This window comes from Pagrus major, chromosome 16 (genome assembly GCF_040436345.1).
Source record: "Pagrus major chromosome 16, Pma_NU_1.0".
Taxonomy (NCBI): Eukaryota; Metazoa; Chordata; class Actinopteri; order Spariformes; family Sparidae; genus Pagrus; species Pagrus major.
The window spans coordinates 17,711,414-17,730,018 of NC_133230.1; the positions used below are offsets into that span (position 1 = coordinate 17,711,414).

General features: G+C 41.5%; 1 protein-coding gene across 1 annotated transcript in view; it reads right to left on the minus strand.

The window, feature by feature from the left end:
- aqr (aquarius intron-binding spliceosomal factor) overlaps positions 1–18,605 on the minus strand; it is a 50,101-nt gene that overhangs the window by 9,479 nt on the left and 22,017 nt on the right. Inside the window, exons 23-32 of the mRNA XM_073483484.1 lie at positions 18,310–18,379; positions 16,794–16,904; positions 16,093–16,202; positions 12,562–12,697; positions 11,128–11,337; positions 8,826–8,963; positions 8,651–8,722; positions 7,681–7,868; positions 6,852–7,023; positions 2,880–3,050 (exon numbers count right to left, since the gene is read on the minus strand). Of these exons, the coding sequence (XP_073339585.1) occupies positions 2,880–3,050; positions 6,852–7,023; positions 7,681–7,868; positions 8,651–8,722; positions 8,826–8,963; positions 11,128–11,337; positions 12,562–12,697; positions 16,093–16,202; positions 16,794–16,904; positions 18,310–18,379 (1,378 nt within the window). The remainder of the gene's footprint in view (positions 1–2,879; positions 3,051–6,851; positions 7,024–7,680; positions 7,869–8,650; positions 8,723–8,825; positions 8,964–11,127; positions 11,338–12,561; positions 12,698–16,092; positions 16,203–16,793; positions 16,905–18,309; positions 18,380–18,605) is intronic.

Below are 18,605 nucleotides of genomic sequence, written 5' to 3' on the forward strand. Positions count from 1 at the left end.
AACTTAAACAGTCATACCTTTCGCTTCTCAATGATCCCTACTTGACTCTGTTGATGTGCATCCCAACTAACTAGAGAGAGATAAAAACATTGAGAAAAACATTGTTTACATGAGTCACAATTCCATCGCTTATTTGCTAAAATGCAGCACACAACAGAGGGGGAAACTCTAAAGGACTCAAATTCACAGAATAAACTAAAGAACAAACATCATTAAAGATGCATAAGTTTGTAAAAGCATGCATACAGTATGTATACTACCGGTCGTTTGAGATTCAGTGAACATCTTAAGCTGGGGTATTTATGTGCAATGTGTTTATTTTGACTGGTGAGAACTAGCCTTCCTCTCCTTTTCTGTCTAATTAAAGTAATCACAGTAAAATGGACTGACTGTTGACATCTGCTGGGTTTTAGCCATTGTGACATATTGTCAGACACACTGTGGACCCAAAGCTCAGCGCCATGACCTTTTAGCTGCTCAGCATTTCTCACAGGAGCCCTTCTTTCTTTTCCAACTCTCTGCCTCTCTGGCTATCTTTCTTCTCAGCAAATCTAACAGCCTGTCACCCAAGTCACTTTATTACTGGGCTTGCATACTGACTAAGGCCACGAGCACAATGAATGACACTCTGTCTTCACATTGCGAGACATTTAACATGACCAAGCACAATTTCTGGCAAGCTGTCAGAACATGTCATAAACTTGACGACAAAGCAACAAGGTAGCCTTGCACAGCACAAAATACAGACACAACAACAGAGTATCATTAAACTCTCCAAGCCGGCAGGTGATAGAATTAACCACACACACAAAGACAGGGGAAGGATTCACTGCCTGGCTTGTTTGCGAGACAATAAATAAACAGTCTTTGTTGAAGGATAAGTCTGGTCTTATTGTCAGCAAATCCCATGAAAAGACCAAACCCAATAATAAAATGGTCAATGATACAGCTTTTTGTAGTTTTAACTGTGCTATAGACTGCCGTTTTGTGAAAAAACTCTGAAAACATGTTTGTGAGCCACACTGTTGCACTGGATGACATGTTCCATCATTACAGTGAACATGGACACCATCATACTGTAGATATATCAGTAATGCCGTATATAATCATCCGAGACTGCTTCTAGCAGTCGCTGAACGGCCCCAGAAGTCCTCATCGGACGACAATATAATGCTGAAATTTTCATGGCCAGTGGGGAAAACCACCACTCACATAACACAAATAACCGAAAACACAATTGATCACAACATAAGTGGAGGTATGGCAGCCCTCTGCCCCTATGGCACAATGACACTCCTCCAGACTGGTGATGTGCCATTTTCAGTAAAATCTTGCAACTTTTTCTGGCATGCATAAACACTCTGGCATTGTAAAGTGTCTGAAAAGCCTAAAGAACAGAGATTAAAGAAAGGTGAGAGAGTGTGGGTAGGGGAAAGCATAACCTGAGGCTACCGGATAAAAGCATTTAGCAGTGCAAACAGAAAACGGATGGAAAACTGTGCCAACGGGCTGCTGACTTAACAGTGTAAAAGAAGGAAAGAGGGCTTAGAGACAAGAGGAGTTGGGGGGAAACACTGTGGGCTGGATGAAGACAATCCAAAGGTATCTATCAGGCATGAACATAGCACTGAGTTTACACCCACTCTCACAGTATGCACATTTAAATCCTTTCCTCGAACATATTCACACACTCTTACACACACCTCAGTGAGTTTGATTTACAGAGGTATGCAGATGGCTGGTATGTGAACGGCTGTGGACAGAGGGCACAGAGTGTCCTGCTCTATTTGGGTCTTATGACCTGCAGCATTCTTGATGGTCTCATGATTTGATGGAGCAGGACAATGAAGGCCAGAGTAAAAAAAAAAAAAAAAATAGTCTTTTGCTTTGCCTAAAACACTGGAAAGGTAAAAGAAAGTTCACAAGCTGCTCATTAATTTTCCACCCCGCAAGAGTCATGCAGATCCACAAAATTAAAAGGGTAAGGTAGGCTGGAAAAACTTGGAGTCAAAATGTTCAAAACCTACTTAAAATTGCACACGGAGGGAGAGAAGAGAGTGTGCTTGTGGTAACAGTAATGCCTTGTGAGAATTCAGAGCTGTGAATTTACTCTCTAAGTGCAACAGAGGATAGAAGGCTTGTGCACCGACTCTAGCCGACATCTGAAGGTGTGAAGAAACCGTGTTGGTGTGCATGTTATGTGTGTTAAGTATGTTCCTACTGAAACTTATCCAAGCTCTCTACTTATATAGGAGGTGAAAACATGTCTGTTGGGTCTGTGGTTCCTTCCTGACAGGGAGAGAAGAAATGTGTCACCCTCAAGTGATGTTAGGAGAGTGCACAGTTCATGCATATGGAAGCTGGTGCGTCTCAGGATTAGAATGCTCCATGAAATGTGTAAATGCCCACACGTCATAAATACACTTTAACTAGCTTGATCCTTCAGACTGAATTTCCATTTTGTTAAATCCTGTTTGAATCACTAAACAAACTGGAGATGTGGTTGCCTGGATGGTGATTTACCAGAACCTTTAACCAGAATATGTGTGAAGCTCCTTTTCAGGTGTATTAAAGACAATTTCTTGCAGCACGATGAAGATTAAACAAAGCTAGACTTTATACTTGCAGCTCAGACTGCCAAGCAAATGCTGTGTAATAATGTACAGTAGATTTATGCTGATGTGACATTTGTTTGATAGTACATTTACATACCATTATCTGTTATCTTACAAGGTGATGCATTAGCACATCTCAGCTTGCAGACTCAGATCCACACTTTGCATACGTTTTTCTAATCCTGCTTTACAATAGTGATAATTTATAAAAACAATAATGCAATCATTGGATGCAGCTGTGTGTACCGTTCACCGTGTCCTTACCTTGTTGGGCTGACCAAAGAAGGGGTTGCCAGCACAACGCTGGTTGATGACGTCTCTGATCAGGTGTTTTTGCCCATTGTAGGTGGTGAGGATGCTGATGCGGTCAGAAGGGTAGCCCAGCAGACGCATGTACATGTACAAAGCCACTGAATACTCCGCCTCTGCCAGGTTCTTCACAAGAAGAGAGAGAAAGGGAAGATTTGGATTATTATATTTTAAATATACAATATTTTTTTAAGTAATGAGAGAGGGAAAACACTGATGTTTGGGTCTTCAAAAAACACATTCACAGTTTAGTTCGTTTTTAGCATAGCAGGAGGAAAAAAATGTAACAAGATAATATTTGCGTAAACATTCAACAGAAGCTCATTGTCCGCAATTCCTACCATTACAGTTAAGGCACCCAAATACTGTCACAAAAAATAACTAACAAATGCCAGTAATACTCCATCGTAAGACTATGTTGACAGTCCTTCAACAACTGTGCTCATTTATACAGGACAGGCACAACAAACTGACATGCACATGGGAAGGCACACTGCAGCAGAGCTAAAGCACTTGATCATATTTTCCTACATTCTTTAGACTGAGTATGGACACATATCTGCAGAGATAAACACTTCTATAGCATTAGTTGTTGTCTTGATCTGAGCTACCAGGCCACATCAAAAAATAAAACCGCAACTTGAGACTGTGGACATTTGTGTGATGGTTTCTGTCTCTGTTTCAGAACCATTACACCCCCGGACAAAGCTTAATTACCCAAATACATATGTGTCTCTTCCTATCAGCACACCCAGGGCTGTGTACTGTGTTTGACACCTTGCTGTTCTCATTCTCTTGTACTTTAACATATTACTGTTGCCTGTAAAGTGTTTAAATTTTCAGACAGATAAAAGCCCACTCATTCACGCATGAGTAGCCAGCTGATTTGGGTTGGAATTAATTGCCTCAGATGGAGCCCAACACCACCACTTGCCAGGCCGGGACAAAATGTCCCAATGTAGGATTCCCTGCATAGAAGCGAGGAGGGTAAATGGCATATTTGAACTGTTACTTTGATATTCATTAAGTGGGGAATAGCTGATTGTGTTTTTGGAAGTGTGAGAAGGCTGCATCATCAGAAATTTCATTACTCTGTCTGATGGCAGAATGTTATAATATTGTAGCAGCATTACCACATTTACATTTTAACTCAGAAAGGCAAGATTTTTAGGGTGGTTTCGTGATTTTATGCAAAGATGACTGTAGCAGGAGCATACACACACACACACCCTCACACAGACAGACAGACAGATAGACAGAGAGAGAGAAACAGTGTCCTAAACATGTAAACATACCCATTTGCTATATTTATCGATCTCTCATCTCCAATTCCAGGCCCCCCAGGACAACATCACAAGAGCCTGACCTCAAAATCTGCCTAAATGTGAAGGCCACCATTGCATTCATTATTTACCCACTTTACAATAAACAAATTCCTCTGCATGTGCATGTGCATCCTGACTCCAAGGCTACACTCTGCCCTTCAAATGTGACCAAAAAAAAAGAAAAAACAGAAAGAAAAAAAGCCAACAGTATGCATTATTCATCCAGTTTCAATTAAGCCCGGACTGCAGCCTCACATCTTTGATAATAATTTATGCAGCTTCATCAACAGTTCCTGATCCAGCTGCACTGGAGTCAACACATCAAAAACAGTGACAGCCTTTGTTCTTTCTCCCTTGTTACCTGTCTCCAAATGGCACAGATTCATAACTTTAATGACCGCACCAGGTTTTTACTGATAGAAATGTTACATTCACGTTTGGCTACATAAGGTATGAGCAGGAGTTTTGAAAGGGGAAATATTCAACATTATCTGCAAAAGGTTGAAAACCACAATGACAAAATGTTTCAAAACTGTCTGCATGGCAGTGACAAGGTGATTTTTGCTGTCATATCATGTCCCAACATCATGTTTCACAAGGAACTACACAAAATAAACACCATAAAAATAGCCATCATTACTGTTTCTGTAAGCCCTTTATTTCAGTTGAACACATAGAAGAATACTAATCAGACAGCTTTACAGTTTGGCTGCAGAGAAAAATATATATGCAAGAGTCTCACACACTCACACGAGGAGTAATATCTAAGTAGACATGTGGTTGGCATTTCCAGCCTACCTCATATGCATATTTAACATAAATGTGATCTAATGCCCTAACATCCCAGAGAACCCATTACAGTTTGAGCCTATTGCCTCGAGGCTACATGAGGACTGGAGAGGATGGAGGGATGAAACAGGGAAGGAGAAGAGACAGAAGGTGAGAGAGGCTCACACATAGTGGTGTAGATACAAACACATAAGTGTTTATAAGACACGTAAATCTAGACTACCTGTGAGTGAAGCCCACACTGCTTTTTGCTTTTATGTAATTTAAAATGTAGCTTGTGAAGCAGAAAATCTGAGACTAACAAGCCTAGTGGCTGAGAAAAGCCATTTTCTAACAACAGAAGATGTGGATTTAGATAAGCATCTTACCCTTTATGAGCCATTTGCCAACTTGGGAACTAGTATCAATGGGCCGAGACTCAATATGGAAAGTGCTTTAACAAATGCAATAGTGTGACAGAGTGCACGTACATGAGGTTTTTTTTTTATAAGATGGTTGTACAGTTTCTTTGTAAGTGCAAAGCTGAGCTGTGGCAGTGTTTGTTCAGCTGTGACAGGCATTCAGCATGCACTGGATACAATTGCTTCTCTAGTGTCCAATTTATCCCTTCTGGGTCTTAGGAAAGTGCATGCATGTGTGTGAGAGTGTGTGTGCATGCGCGTAAAGCATAGTGAGTGATACTGGCAATTCCCTTGAGGAGCCTGAAAATGGCAACAGGCAAATGGAGTTGAGGTTCATGTGACCTGCTGCCTCGAGAAGCGCACATGGTCCGGATTTAAGAACAATAAGAGGCTTCAGGGACAAGATCACGCACAGCGCTGAAGGCTGCAGTAACATTCATGAAGCATTGATATATGTTCATTGGCCATGCAGCTTTTAAACAAATCAGTGTCTGAATGGATGTATTAACCAATTAGCACGTATTTACTGACTTTAGCCTTTGAGCTGACTTTTTGAAGACCAGAAGCTCCATTGTGTCCTTGCAATTGGTGTGTTTATTGTGAAATCTATCTGTTATCCCTAACAACTACTCTGGTAGTAGCTTCCTTCCTTTATTTAAAAAGGAAACAGCTTTATAGAACCACTAAATAATCAAGTAAAAGTAACTGATTTCATGTTAAATTTCCCAACATTTCAGAATTTAAAATGATACGGCTATACTCAGTGGTTTTGCAGTCACTTATGGCAGTTACATTTTGGCTCCTGTGCTGGTGTGGTGCCAAAGTAAACACCCCTATCAGCCCTGCCCCCACCCACGCACAGTCTTGAGTGTCTCAGCAATGTCATGATGAAACACAATCTGGCTCCTGGTGTGAAGGACAAACCCACTGGTTTGTGCTGGTCTGTGAAGCCAGTGTTAGCTGCAGACTAAGCAGGGTTATGAATATATCATATGGACTGGTAGCTAAACCATTAACATTTAAAAATGAATGGAGTGCTGTGCAACAGCCAATTCAGAGGAAATAGAGGCTGGGGAGGAATATGGGTCTCTGCTCTGGTGGAATTAAGTGTGCATGAGTGTGTATCTGTGTAAAGTAGTTTATAAATTGTGCTTGGAAACTGCCACACATTGTTCCAACATTGTGTTTGTACCTGTAGTTACAGTTGAAAGCATTTCTTCTGTTAGGATTCAAATCCTTGTTTTGTTGCAGCTTTTTGTTTTACAATACATTAACAGCTTTTATTTCATGGACATCACTCATTTTAGTTGATTTTTGTCATAGCAAAAGATTAAATGTGTGACATGGAAGCAAACACAGAAACAGCTGTGCTGTGTGTGTATTTGTGAACTGTGGTGTGTACTACCACTGACCTGGTAGAAGTAAGGGTTGGGCTCGGATTCTCCCACCCCATTGAAGTCCTCCACGTTAATTAGCTGGAAGTCAAAGGTCAGGCCAGGGTTGGGCACCTGGAACTCAGGCAGTTGCTGGACATGAGGCAGGTTCCCCAGGTGTTTGTAGCGCCAGTTGTACAGGTTACACAAGCTGTGGGACAAAAACACAATACGTCACACTGTTGTTATGTTCTTTCTATAAAGAGAAAGTACCAATCATTAATACCACAAAATTAGCATGCATATGCTGGGTTTTTAGGCACGGGTAAACCCACTACAAAGAGGGGATTGGCTCTTTTCCCCTATCAGTGGACAGGGCTGCCTTTCTTTTTTTCTTGTCCGTCACATTCACCGCCACAAATGCGTTGCAAACCGGGAAATTAAGAAAGCAGCATGGAAGTTAGTAAGTTAGTGACAATGTCACAGTGGTTACAGTACTTTTTAATACCTTTTACTTCAGTCTCTCTTGCAAACTCAACACAGATTAAACGATGTTCGCGCACTGCTTGAACGGAGATGGATGAAGAACTTCTTTTTTTGCCAACATCCGGGACTTCAACGCACATTATAGCATTGTAAAGGGGCGAAAATTAGCTTGTCCACACGGGTGTCATGTTGCCATCACTGCCGATCGGAGCTGGAGCCAATAAATATTACTACTGCAGAGTCATTTGACCTGGGAATAAATGACGGTTGTATCCTTTATCTCTGAAGACAATACCCAGATGTTGGTATGAGAGGTATTTTAGTTCAGTTTGAAAGGGGTATAAGAAACGGCATCCTTTGTGAAATTAAGCTGGTGACCTACCTTGCACGTGCACGGCCCTGTGCATCCAGATCTATGGTGGGTACTCCCAGGCGCACAAATCGGGTGAAGAGAGACTGCTCCATGTTGGAGTACTTCTGGAAGGCCATGTTCTTGATAACAGGTGGCAACTGATGATGGTCTCCAATCATGATCCAACGCTTCAGCCTGCTGTAGCCATCCTCTGGGTTCTGTAGAGAGGGGAAGACAGAAAAAATATGTAAACCACTACTTCATGTTCAACTTTATTCAATTTGGTTTTGTCTAATGACTTGACAATATTATCAACTGTACATGAAATCAGATTTTTAGCAGAAAATAACATTTAAATCCAGGTGGGCAGTGAATCATGAGGGGCAAGTACAGTTTTTTACTCATACTGTATCTATGTCTGGCTGCCAGATTTTGCTAATAAGATGTGGTTTATTTGGAGCATGACCTCAGACAAATCTGATCTAGCAACAATTGTAAGTCAAGATCTGATTTAATCACTCTGATTACTGATAAAGGTTGAATGGCTGGATAATGAAAGGGAAGGGGAGGAGGAGGAATAAACGGTTTCACAGTGACGTATACCTGGCAGAAGGCTCTGACTGTGGCTCACTAGAGAAGAGATAAAGAGAGGAGCTCTGGCGAGGTTGTTAGATGGGCTGATGTGCTTAATGATCTCATCTGTAAACAGACATTAGCACTATCTCGGACAATTAGGCACAACTACCAAGGACAAGCACCATTACTGTGTTTGGAGCCCATCAGTCAGACCTTAACAGAGAAAGTCAGGTGGTAGAAGACCGAGTCGTGAGTTATGGATTAAACTAGGCCTGATGTCGGAAATTACGACTGTGCTCAGGCCTGGCAGCGAGTTTCCAGCCGGGGCGTGGCTGTAGTTTTTCAATAATCAAGATTAACTGAAAACATTTTCAGTCCTAGCCCGAAGCCTGCATGTTAGTTAAGTTAAAATCTTAAGGGTTACCTGCAACAGGAGAGGGATGAAGGTCTCGATCTCCAGAATCTGAGCAGCTTCCTCCATCAGGATGTTGTCATACTAATAAAGAGAATCATCATTTTAAAAGAAGTACTTAAAGTAACTGCGGTGAATACAAGCGTAACCGTGCCTGTTATTTTTATGCCAACTGATAAGAGTCTACCTTAAATCCCAGCTCGACCAGGTCATGACGTTTGAGCGCAGCATGCGTGCATGTCATTGCAATGATTTTGGCTTCCTTGACTAGCAGATACTTGGAGCGGTCCAGTCCACTCCTCAGCAGCTCAAAGGCCCGAAACTCCTGCCAGAGTAGACAAGAGAGGAGGTGAGGGTCAGAAGAAATGTTTTATGAACAGACTGGGAACACAAATAGGAAAAGAAGAAATTTAAAAAAACCTCCCACAGGCAATTAAAACAACTTTTATAATGACCGTTGTAAAGAATTCTATACATGTGAAAGAAGTTTTCATTCATGTTTTATGCAGTGGGGTTGTGAGGGGAAACTTAAATCGCATACTGACAAAATGATGGATGATAACTGTCAAAGATGATGGATAACATGATTATCTAGGGTGAAATAATCACACCTCTAAAAGAGGCACAGTTCAATTATTAGGTACACAACCAATACATCTTTGTGTCCACCCACATTTCAAAAGTATAGTGTAATATTTGAAAAACTCCAAAGGTTTAACCCTCTAATAACTCAAACTGCCTCTACTTTTGATTCCCTGGAGATGCTTCATAACTCCAAAAGTGGCATCTTACCCACCTTTTAATTAAACATATTATCAACATATTCCCATGATGAAGTGATATAGAAGCCAGTCAGTCACAGGGCTGCTCTGCAGAGAGTATACTGGTTTTAGTTTGCTGTTCAATAACTGCAGCTTTAAGAGCACTTGAGCTCAGATTTTCTTGCGAGGGTTATACTGGAGTGGAAAGTTTAGGAGCTGGGTTTACACAAAATATGAATCAGTTCACTTCAGAGAGCCGATATCATGACACTATGAAAAACAGGCTGTGGGGGAAGCGCAGAGGGGAAATGTGGGTAGGCAGGCGTGCTATTTTCAGGCTGCCACACTAGATGTGTAGGGGTAAAGAAGGGGGAAAAGAGAGAGAGGACGGGAGAAGTAGACTCGGACAGCACTGGGGTATAAATTTTTGATGTGTTACTATTTCAGCATTAATATTAAACCGATCAAAACATGCAATATTGATGAGATCTATTTTTAACCCCCGTGGCTCCAGAGCGGTGGAAGGGTGAAATCAAGATGGTAAGAATTCATGGACACTGAGAAGAGCGGCAATAACAAAAAGAAGTAAACAGCGGTGAAGATGTGGTGGGACTGCAGTGGAGAAACAGGATATGTCTGTACAGGAGGAACCCAGGAGGCACATTGTGTATCTGTCTGTCTAGCAATAAATTCTAAGGATATTCCTGTGACAGCTTATTCCAAACTGCTTTTACATTTGAAAAGGCAGACAGATAAGCAAATTCAGCAGAATGCTACTTTGTCTACCCTGCACCACAGACAGCAATACCTCTTAATGGGTGTACAGATTTCACTGCAGCATGGGTGAGGCTGAGGGAGGAGGGAGAGGTGCTGTGATGCAGTGATACAGAGGCCAGCCGGATAAATCAAGGTCACCACACGTGTTGGGATATTACCTCCAGCCAATAACTTCTTTATTGCTTTTCTGAGACCTTCTTGGTGTTCCCATAAATCTGGGATGTTATTGTTATCCCTATAGAAATACTCGATGAGCTGAGGAGGAACCATAACACATTCAGGTGTGTGTTTGTGAGTGTGAAAAAGAGTGACAGAAAGAGAGTAAAAAAGATAAGTGGTAATAGCCTCCATCACTTTGTTATATCTCTTATCTTTTCAAAGGGGTCAGCAATCATATCCACAAATAAACAGCACATGTGCTGTCAAGTATCTTATGTAATGATTCACTCTATCAGCTGAAGCAAAGAGACAGATGATGACTACAACTCAGAGAGATGCAGAGTGGCAGAAGAGCTGCTTATAAGCAGCCATATCCACAAAAACATGGTTAATGGTCGGTACCTATCACTGTAAATGTTCAACAACCTGCCACTGTGGTGGCCAGGAAGGCACAATTACTTGTTCATGGGAGATTGTACGACACCTGGGCACACAGCTGGTCATTAAATATAGCCGATGTAGCCTCTGTGTGTGTGTGTGTGTGCATCCGTCTGTGTGTGCGTCTGTACATGTAATTTGTTGCTGAACGCATTTTAATCTAAAGCATGTTGGAATTAACTAAAATGACATGTAGTCTTTAAATAAAATGACCTTGCTTTACTGCACTAAAGTAACCTCCTTAGATCCCACTGGGTGTTGCTAAGCAGTGAGGGAACTAGTGCACTCTATGTGTGTGTGTGTGTGTGTGTGTGTGTGTGTGTGTGTGTGAGAGAGAGAGAGAGACACTCTTACCTCCAGCTGGGTAAATATTTTCTTGATGTGGCGGTAGCAGCCCTCTGCGATGTCCATGTCCTCTTCGTATGAGCGGCCCTTGAACACGGGCTGGGGGGCGTTGGAGAAGTACTTGTGGAAGGGAAAGTGTGCAGCCACAGCTTCCACCTCCACTTCCTTGCCCTGTTTGGGCCTTACTTTACTCATGTACTCTTCCCAGCGAGATATCACCTGTAGTGGGTGGGAAGAGAGCAGACAGTCAGTACTTTTCGAATACTAAGGGGCTGTTATAGTCTGCGTTTAGTGTAGGCCTATGCCAGAGAATCCCACACATCCTTGAGGCTTGTATGAATTTATGGTTCTATGTGTTGATGCCCGTCTCACAGTGGGTGTTCTGCATGGCTCACAACCTAAATGATGCATTCTCTGTTTTTTCCCTATAATTATTTGACAAAACACAAGCAAAAACACATTACACACAAAGGGACAAATGAGAACTGATAGCTTCACTTGTACAAAGGTGCCCCTGCTGAGCACCTAATAAACCAGCTTCCACCAAACAGCAGGGCAGTCTGGTTCTATAAATACTGTACCCCTGTGGAAAAACAACTTAAAGGATAACACTGATGAAAGTGCCAGAGGACTTAGCTTAATTATGTGTTAAGTATCTGTCTGTATGGGCTATTAAGACCCCCATCTAAACCATAAGTATGTCTATGTGTGTATATTATCATTGATCACTGAGAGTAGTCTGCTCATGCTCAGATACACCACGCTAACAACTTCTTGACATTTGCATCCTCAAATGTCACAGAACTACAGTACTGCCAAGTTTCAACTCAAGAACTCATGAATTTGATGATATGTGGAGATTGGATTCTCAATCCCAACCTTCATTTTAACTTCGGTGTGTGTTTGTGTGTGAGAGAGAGAAAGAGAGAAGTGACAGACTTCTGGCAAGGTGCAAAAATGGCAGCATGAATATCTTCAAACATGAACTCAGATAACAGGGCCACTGTATAGTGTTTGTCTCACCATACAATTATCTGCTATGGGATATAGTCTGAGCTATGACCACCTTTAAAAACTATGTTACTGTCATCTTTACACTGTTTTATATGTCTCAAATTACTGGTGTGATGTGATGCGTTACTTAAGTGAAAGAAGACGAAAATGTTGGATATTAACTTGAGCTGCTCATTACACCGAAGATAGACAGCTAGACCCTGCACGTCTTTATTTAGTGGTATTTCTCCTGTTGCCTGAGAGGACGGTGATAATTAGGTGACAGGAATGAACACCAAGGGTTGAGACAGTTTCTTGTTATTTGCAGTTTACGTAAAAACAGCAGTAGGTCTGGGAGATGGAAATTGTATTACTGTCTGGATATGATTGGCATGAATATTTCATTTGCACGTCGCAAAGAAACACAGTTAGGGCTAGTTATAGTCTTACCTGATAGAGGTAGAAGTGTCCAGCTGTCTCACAGGTGTAAGAAACATCTCCAGGGACATCCAAGCTCTCCTGTAACCTCCCCACCTCTCTGAGGAGCTCCAGTCGTCTGGCTAGGACATAGTTTACCCTGCCATATCTGGAGACAGACAGACAGCACAGCATAGTTAGTTAACAATTCAAACAGTTTACCTCTTTATAAAGGAACAAACAGTTAAAATCACAAGAAATTGTCGAGTATCACAGGTTAAGAATGATAGACTGGATAACCATTAGGAAGATGCAACCGGCTCATGATATGCGAATATCTAAACATAGACAGAAATAAGCATAATTGTTAGGATATGTTGATTTGAGGAAATATATTTCACCAACACATGCAGGAAGATACAGATCATGGTCTCATTAATTCAAAAAGACACTGACTCTATGAAGGCTGCTACTCTTATGTATTATTCAACTTCTGATGCACTGAGATTGACTCCCGCCTGCTCCTGTGCTCCAGTTTCAGCTTCAACAAGAACCAACTGGTGTCACGACCCCGGCCTACATGCTGGTTTGGCAAACCAGACAGAGACTTTTAACAAACTGCTGCCTATAACTAGAGGCACTGCCTCATGGTTGTATGCCTCCACGCACCAGTCAAGTTGCAGTAATCACATATGAGTTGTTGCACAATTGCCAAATTTGGGTTTTGTGAGGTCACAGTGTTGACCTTTGACCACCACAAATCTATTCAGATCATGCTTGAGCCCAAGGGGCTGTTTGTGCCAAATTTTGAAGAAATTCCCTCAAAGCGTTCTTGACATTTCATGTTCACAAGAATGCAACAGATGGACGGACAACCTGAAAACATAATATTGTTTCTTCTTATTGTGGATTCAGACTTTGATAAACAGAAGAGTCAGTCTTGGTCTGATGGTTGTTATGTGATTGTGGTTAAATTACCACTGCTGTGTCTGTGCCCTTGGCTGAAAGGAAGTGTATTTAAAAGTAAATTATACTGTAAATATGACACAATGGAGCACAAAGGTTTAAAGAGGGCAATGACTGACCTTGACTGTACACAAAAAGTGTTAAAGTTCTATCATGTGTCCTATTGTGGAGCCAAACAATGCTGCTTAAAAGCAATTATCAGGTGGCAACAAGAAAAGCAGCATGTACAGGAAGACAGGAAGTGGGAGGGGTCACAGGGTAATACTAGAGGTGAACTCTATTTTTAGACCCTCTGCAAAGATTCTCAGTCAGCAGATGACTCAAAGACAATCACAGTGCTCTGCCTGCTTGGCCTGAATAAAATTAAATAAAAATGGGGAGTGACCTTGCTTCCCAGGATGACAAACCTGTGAAGCATTCAGCTGCTGAGACAGAAAACCCAGAATAGACACACAGGTGTGAACAGTAGCATTTATCGAGAGGACTAGATTTTTTCAAAATTATTGAACCTGAATGAGGATGCTGCATTTAATGTCTACCAAGAGCAAAAGTGACATTTTTTTGAGAGAAATATTTAACCTAGAACCTATGGCACACATATAGACTGTCCACAAAATGTCTCCCCTTATAGCAGCCAACTTGCACTCTCAAAATCTCGTTAAAACAGCACAATATCCATCCTGAAATGTAGGGAGGCATTGTTAATTGATGGTGCTGTAGCTTTCCCTTTGTTAAGCATTCTGAGGAGCACTGCCTTCCACTTTGTCATCTCATATACAGTGTTAATTAAAACTCTCTGGCTCTCTCCTCTCGCTGGTGTCAGTGGGGTGGAAGGAGTGTGGAGTCTGCATGTTGTTATGAGGCAGGCGGGAACATATTCAATGCTGCTAGCTACAGCTCTTTCTTTTAAGTCTGTGTTGCTGCATAATTTAAGATTGTAACAGACTGCTTCCATGTGCAGACCCCAGTGCTGTTCATACTACAGTCACACAGTACACTGCGCAGTAGTCATAGACAAGTATAGCAACTGAGCGACATACGTCGCCCCTCCCTTCCTCCTCTGGAAGTGTTGCTAAGAGCTATAGGGTGCAATTTGCTCAGTGCCACAGATGGATAAGGTGGTAATTAACAATGTAGGCTATAACGCAACTATAAATAGTAACAGCATGAAAACTTAATATTCAATAACACTGAGCTATTTTTATTCAGGAGTTGGCTAAAGGGCTTTGCTAGCAAAAAAAAAAGAAGGTTGTGGCTGATTCATCTAATCATGGAGTTAAATATAACAGCAGTCATGTGGAACTGTAAATGTTTTGGGTATCTTGAGATAATCTCCCTTTCTTAAGTCTGACATGAGTGCTGAAAGTGTGCTCTTCTCTTTTCCCATCTCACTATGTCTCAGTAGCAAGGACTGAGTCACAATCCTTCAAGGCATCTCTCACACTCACACACAGTCAAACACACGCAACAGACAGTGGAGTTTACACAAAGGCGTGGGTGAGAGAGCTGGAGAACTACTGGGGCTTCCTTAACGGGACTCTAGTGGTTCTTGTCTGAGGCCATTTGTTCTGTGCCCTGACACCAGTGCTACGTGAAATAAAGGCAGCATCGGTTTTATGTGTCCATTAGGGTGTAGACAAAGAGACTTCTGAAACAACTGGTGTTAAAACTTTATGTTGGCCTCATTAAGTCACTGTCAGGTAATTACGTCCATCACAGATTTAAGGGTGGTCCTTTGTGACCTGATAAAATTCTAATGGTGTTAAAAACTAGAAATGAAACGTATTTATTCATGTTATCATCCAGTCATTGTTGTAAATTAATTATTCAATAAAAGGGCTAATGCATCTGAAAGTTTGGAAAATGATTATATTATCATAACCACTGTACTTAACGGTTTAACTTATACCAGAAGCCATAACTGTAACTACAGACTTACATGATCACAACACGCACATGACTGACCCTAAATTTAATTTCTAAATTGTTTAAGAAATGTATAATTATGACTTTTAATCAGCCCTGGAGAAATTTTCCAAAAATACATGATTTTTTCTTGTATTCCATGCCTGCAATAAATTCACCCATCTCTCTTCATACAGCTTGTTGCCATACTGCTTTTCTTGGAAATTATCCCCAAAATGGCTATTACGAGGTCATTTGTTGTGCAAAACAGTGATGACAGGGTCAGACAGGAACTGCCTGAGTGAAGAGCTGTAGGGAGGGATCCCTTTCACTGGAGCAAAGGCCTGAGAGGCCAACGATGCCGAATGAAGATAAACCAGGTCCACGGTCCGGCATATAAGAGTATCAAGTAGCCCTGTCACTGTGCTGGCTCATACTAAGTATGTATTTGGGCAGCTGGGCTGTACGTATGTGTGTGTGTGTGTGTGTGTGTGTGTGTGTGTGTGTGTTTGTGTGTGTGTGTGTGTGTGTTGTCTGCTTTGATCAAACTGCAGTGTATATGCACTATAAGTCTGTGATGCACTTCCACGCATGCATGAAATCAAGCTGTCTCAGTTTTTACGTGTGCATTCCTGTTTGTTTAGGTGCATCAGTGTGTGTGATCTCTCTGAACCTGTCCCCTGCTGTCCTCACCTGCTGAAGTCCTTCTCAGTCTCCAGCTCCTCTTCTCCGTGGCCAAGACGCAGGAGGTGGCGCTCGTCGATGTCTAGAGCCATGATCTTTTCAAACAGCTGGTTCAGAGCCTGGTGTAGAGTCGTGGCAACAAAGTAAACATGATCAGATCTGGAAAATCCTTACTTTGATATGTGTGTGTAATTTGTCTACCAACAGTACTTGTTCATATAAACATGTTTTGACTGCCTTCATTCTAATTCTTGATACAGTACCATTGATGCATCATATTTGAGGTATTTAGCATGCTATAAAGCATGTGTATATTCCCGTATAAGGGATGTAAATTTAGGGGGGAAATTATTAACTCAACTATAAGGTTTTTCATCATTATATCAGCTATGCTTCTTGTGGCCAAGTTTCCTTTTGGCAAGCTTCCACTGGTCTAAAACAACAGCCGATTACTTTATGATTAAATACTGAGGGGTGGCAGACCAGGGCACAAGGGAGCTTAGATGTTAATTTTTCTTCCATGGTTTGAAAGCGACTCTAGTCTGATTAATAGGCAGCTCTGAGCACAAGCACTAAATTCTCCAGACAGCTAAACAGTTTTTTGAGCAGGGTGTTGGGGAAACTTTTCAGAGATCAGAGATGTATGCTGTGCTGGTTTATGCGTAGATGGACTGTGCGTGTGTGTGTGTGTGTGTGTGTGGGGAGCTAACCTGATTTGAGTGTGTCACTATGAGGGTCCTTTGCTCAGGAAAGTTGTGATAGAGGTTTGAGATGATCTGAACAGCAACATCTGTCTTTCCGGTACCTGGTGGTCCAACAACCTACAGAGGGGGTGTGAAGAAAGAGATGATAAATGTTAACAGAAAGAAGCAGAAGAGAAGATATGCACAATCAGAAGTTAGGTCACAGCACAAAGGCGCCTGCCTTAGAAACACCCTAGTGGTTGCGACAGCTAGGCCATTGGCTTGTCAGAATGGGCTAGGCTGGTGCGCCATCATTGGCAGTGCCAATGCAATGCAACAAGGCTGTGGTGTTGTCTGGCGTGCCAAAACCCCAGTGACTGTACAGATGGGCAAAGACACAGACAGCTACTAAAAATGGAGAAAAGCTAAAAGGAGACATAGCTATCTTTCAAGCCTAGTAGTACTTCATCCAATGATAATAAGCCTTGTATTAACTGAACTGGAGGGAATAGCACATCCAATTTACTAAATAAATATTCATGAAACAGGTTGGTCTTGGTGTGGGTATCTCAGGTGAGTAATTTCTGCTGAAATAGTAAGCACAATTAGATACTCCTGCATAAATCAGTACATAATGAGCTCCTTGGTTTTCCTACATGAAAGTAAAGCAGACAGGGAGGAAGTGTGTGTTTGTTATGGCTGCTAACGACTGTAACATGTGCTAGAAGGAAGGTTAGAGGGGTGAGGAGAGGTGCACAGAAAGGCATGCATGCATAGTTGTTTTACAACTCTGCTGATAGCCCACTTGCCATATTTACCTCAGCTAGCTGCATAATAAATAACTCAGACATCACCGCCAGCTTCCAAACACCACATCAGAACACTACCTTTGTCAAAACAGTGCAATAACAGCGCGCTGGAATGAAATCGTTGTGGATGTGCATATGGACTGGGTGTATCCATAGCTGTAATCCTATGTCATTATATGTGTGGCAGAGTATTTCATGGGCAATGCCAAAATTACAGAGAGGAGTTCAGAGAAATTTGTCATCCCTCTACATGAGTGATGGAGATACGGACACCAAACAGCAGCATATTTACTGGTAAGGGAATTCCCTTGGTGTACATCATAAAGATTAATGGTTGCAAATCGCTGGCTTTAGAACAGCGAGCTGGAACAGTATGCACCTGCAGTATCAGCACTCACTGGACTGACTAGAGGCTTTGCTCAGAAGGTATCACACCCAATGATATGCCGGATGACTTTAAAACATAGCTTGCTCTCCTAATTTAGTCCCCTATGTTTGTAACTTTCACTTTGTCAAAATTAAACATTAGTTTGTGTGTTACTTTAAAGTTAAAAATGTATAAAGTATCTTTTGTTTGTACTGCGATCAACTTAATCTTCTAATGACAAAAAGGAGTCTGTTGAAATCTTTTATATTTAAAATTGATCATTTATATCTTGCAGATTTTCTTTGGGTGGCTTTCAATCTTGAATCTTATGTGAGAAACATAAAAATTAAAAACACAGAATACTTACCATGGTGAGTCCTGGCTGCATCCCAGCCCGAATGGCTTCAATCTGAGTAGGAGTGAACTGAATTGTATTCCTGTAAGAAATGTACATTGCTGATATTAATAAATCAAGTAATTAGTTGGAGCTACTGAATATCCTTGACGGCATAAACAAATTTGTGATCAAATCCTTTCATTAGCTTTTTTTTTTAAAGAGATGCTTAATGCTGCAAGTTTTGTTGTGATGTTTTTGAGACCATCTTTAAAGATTGTTAAGCCGGAGATTCCCCACGGACATGTTGTTTCTATCAAGATTTAAAT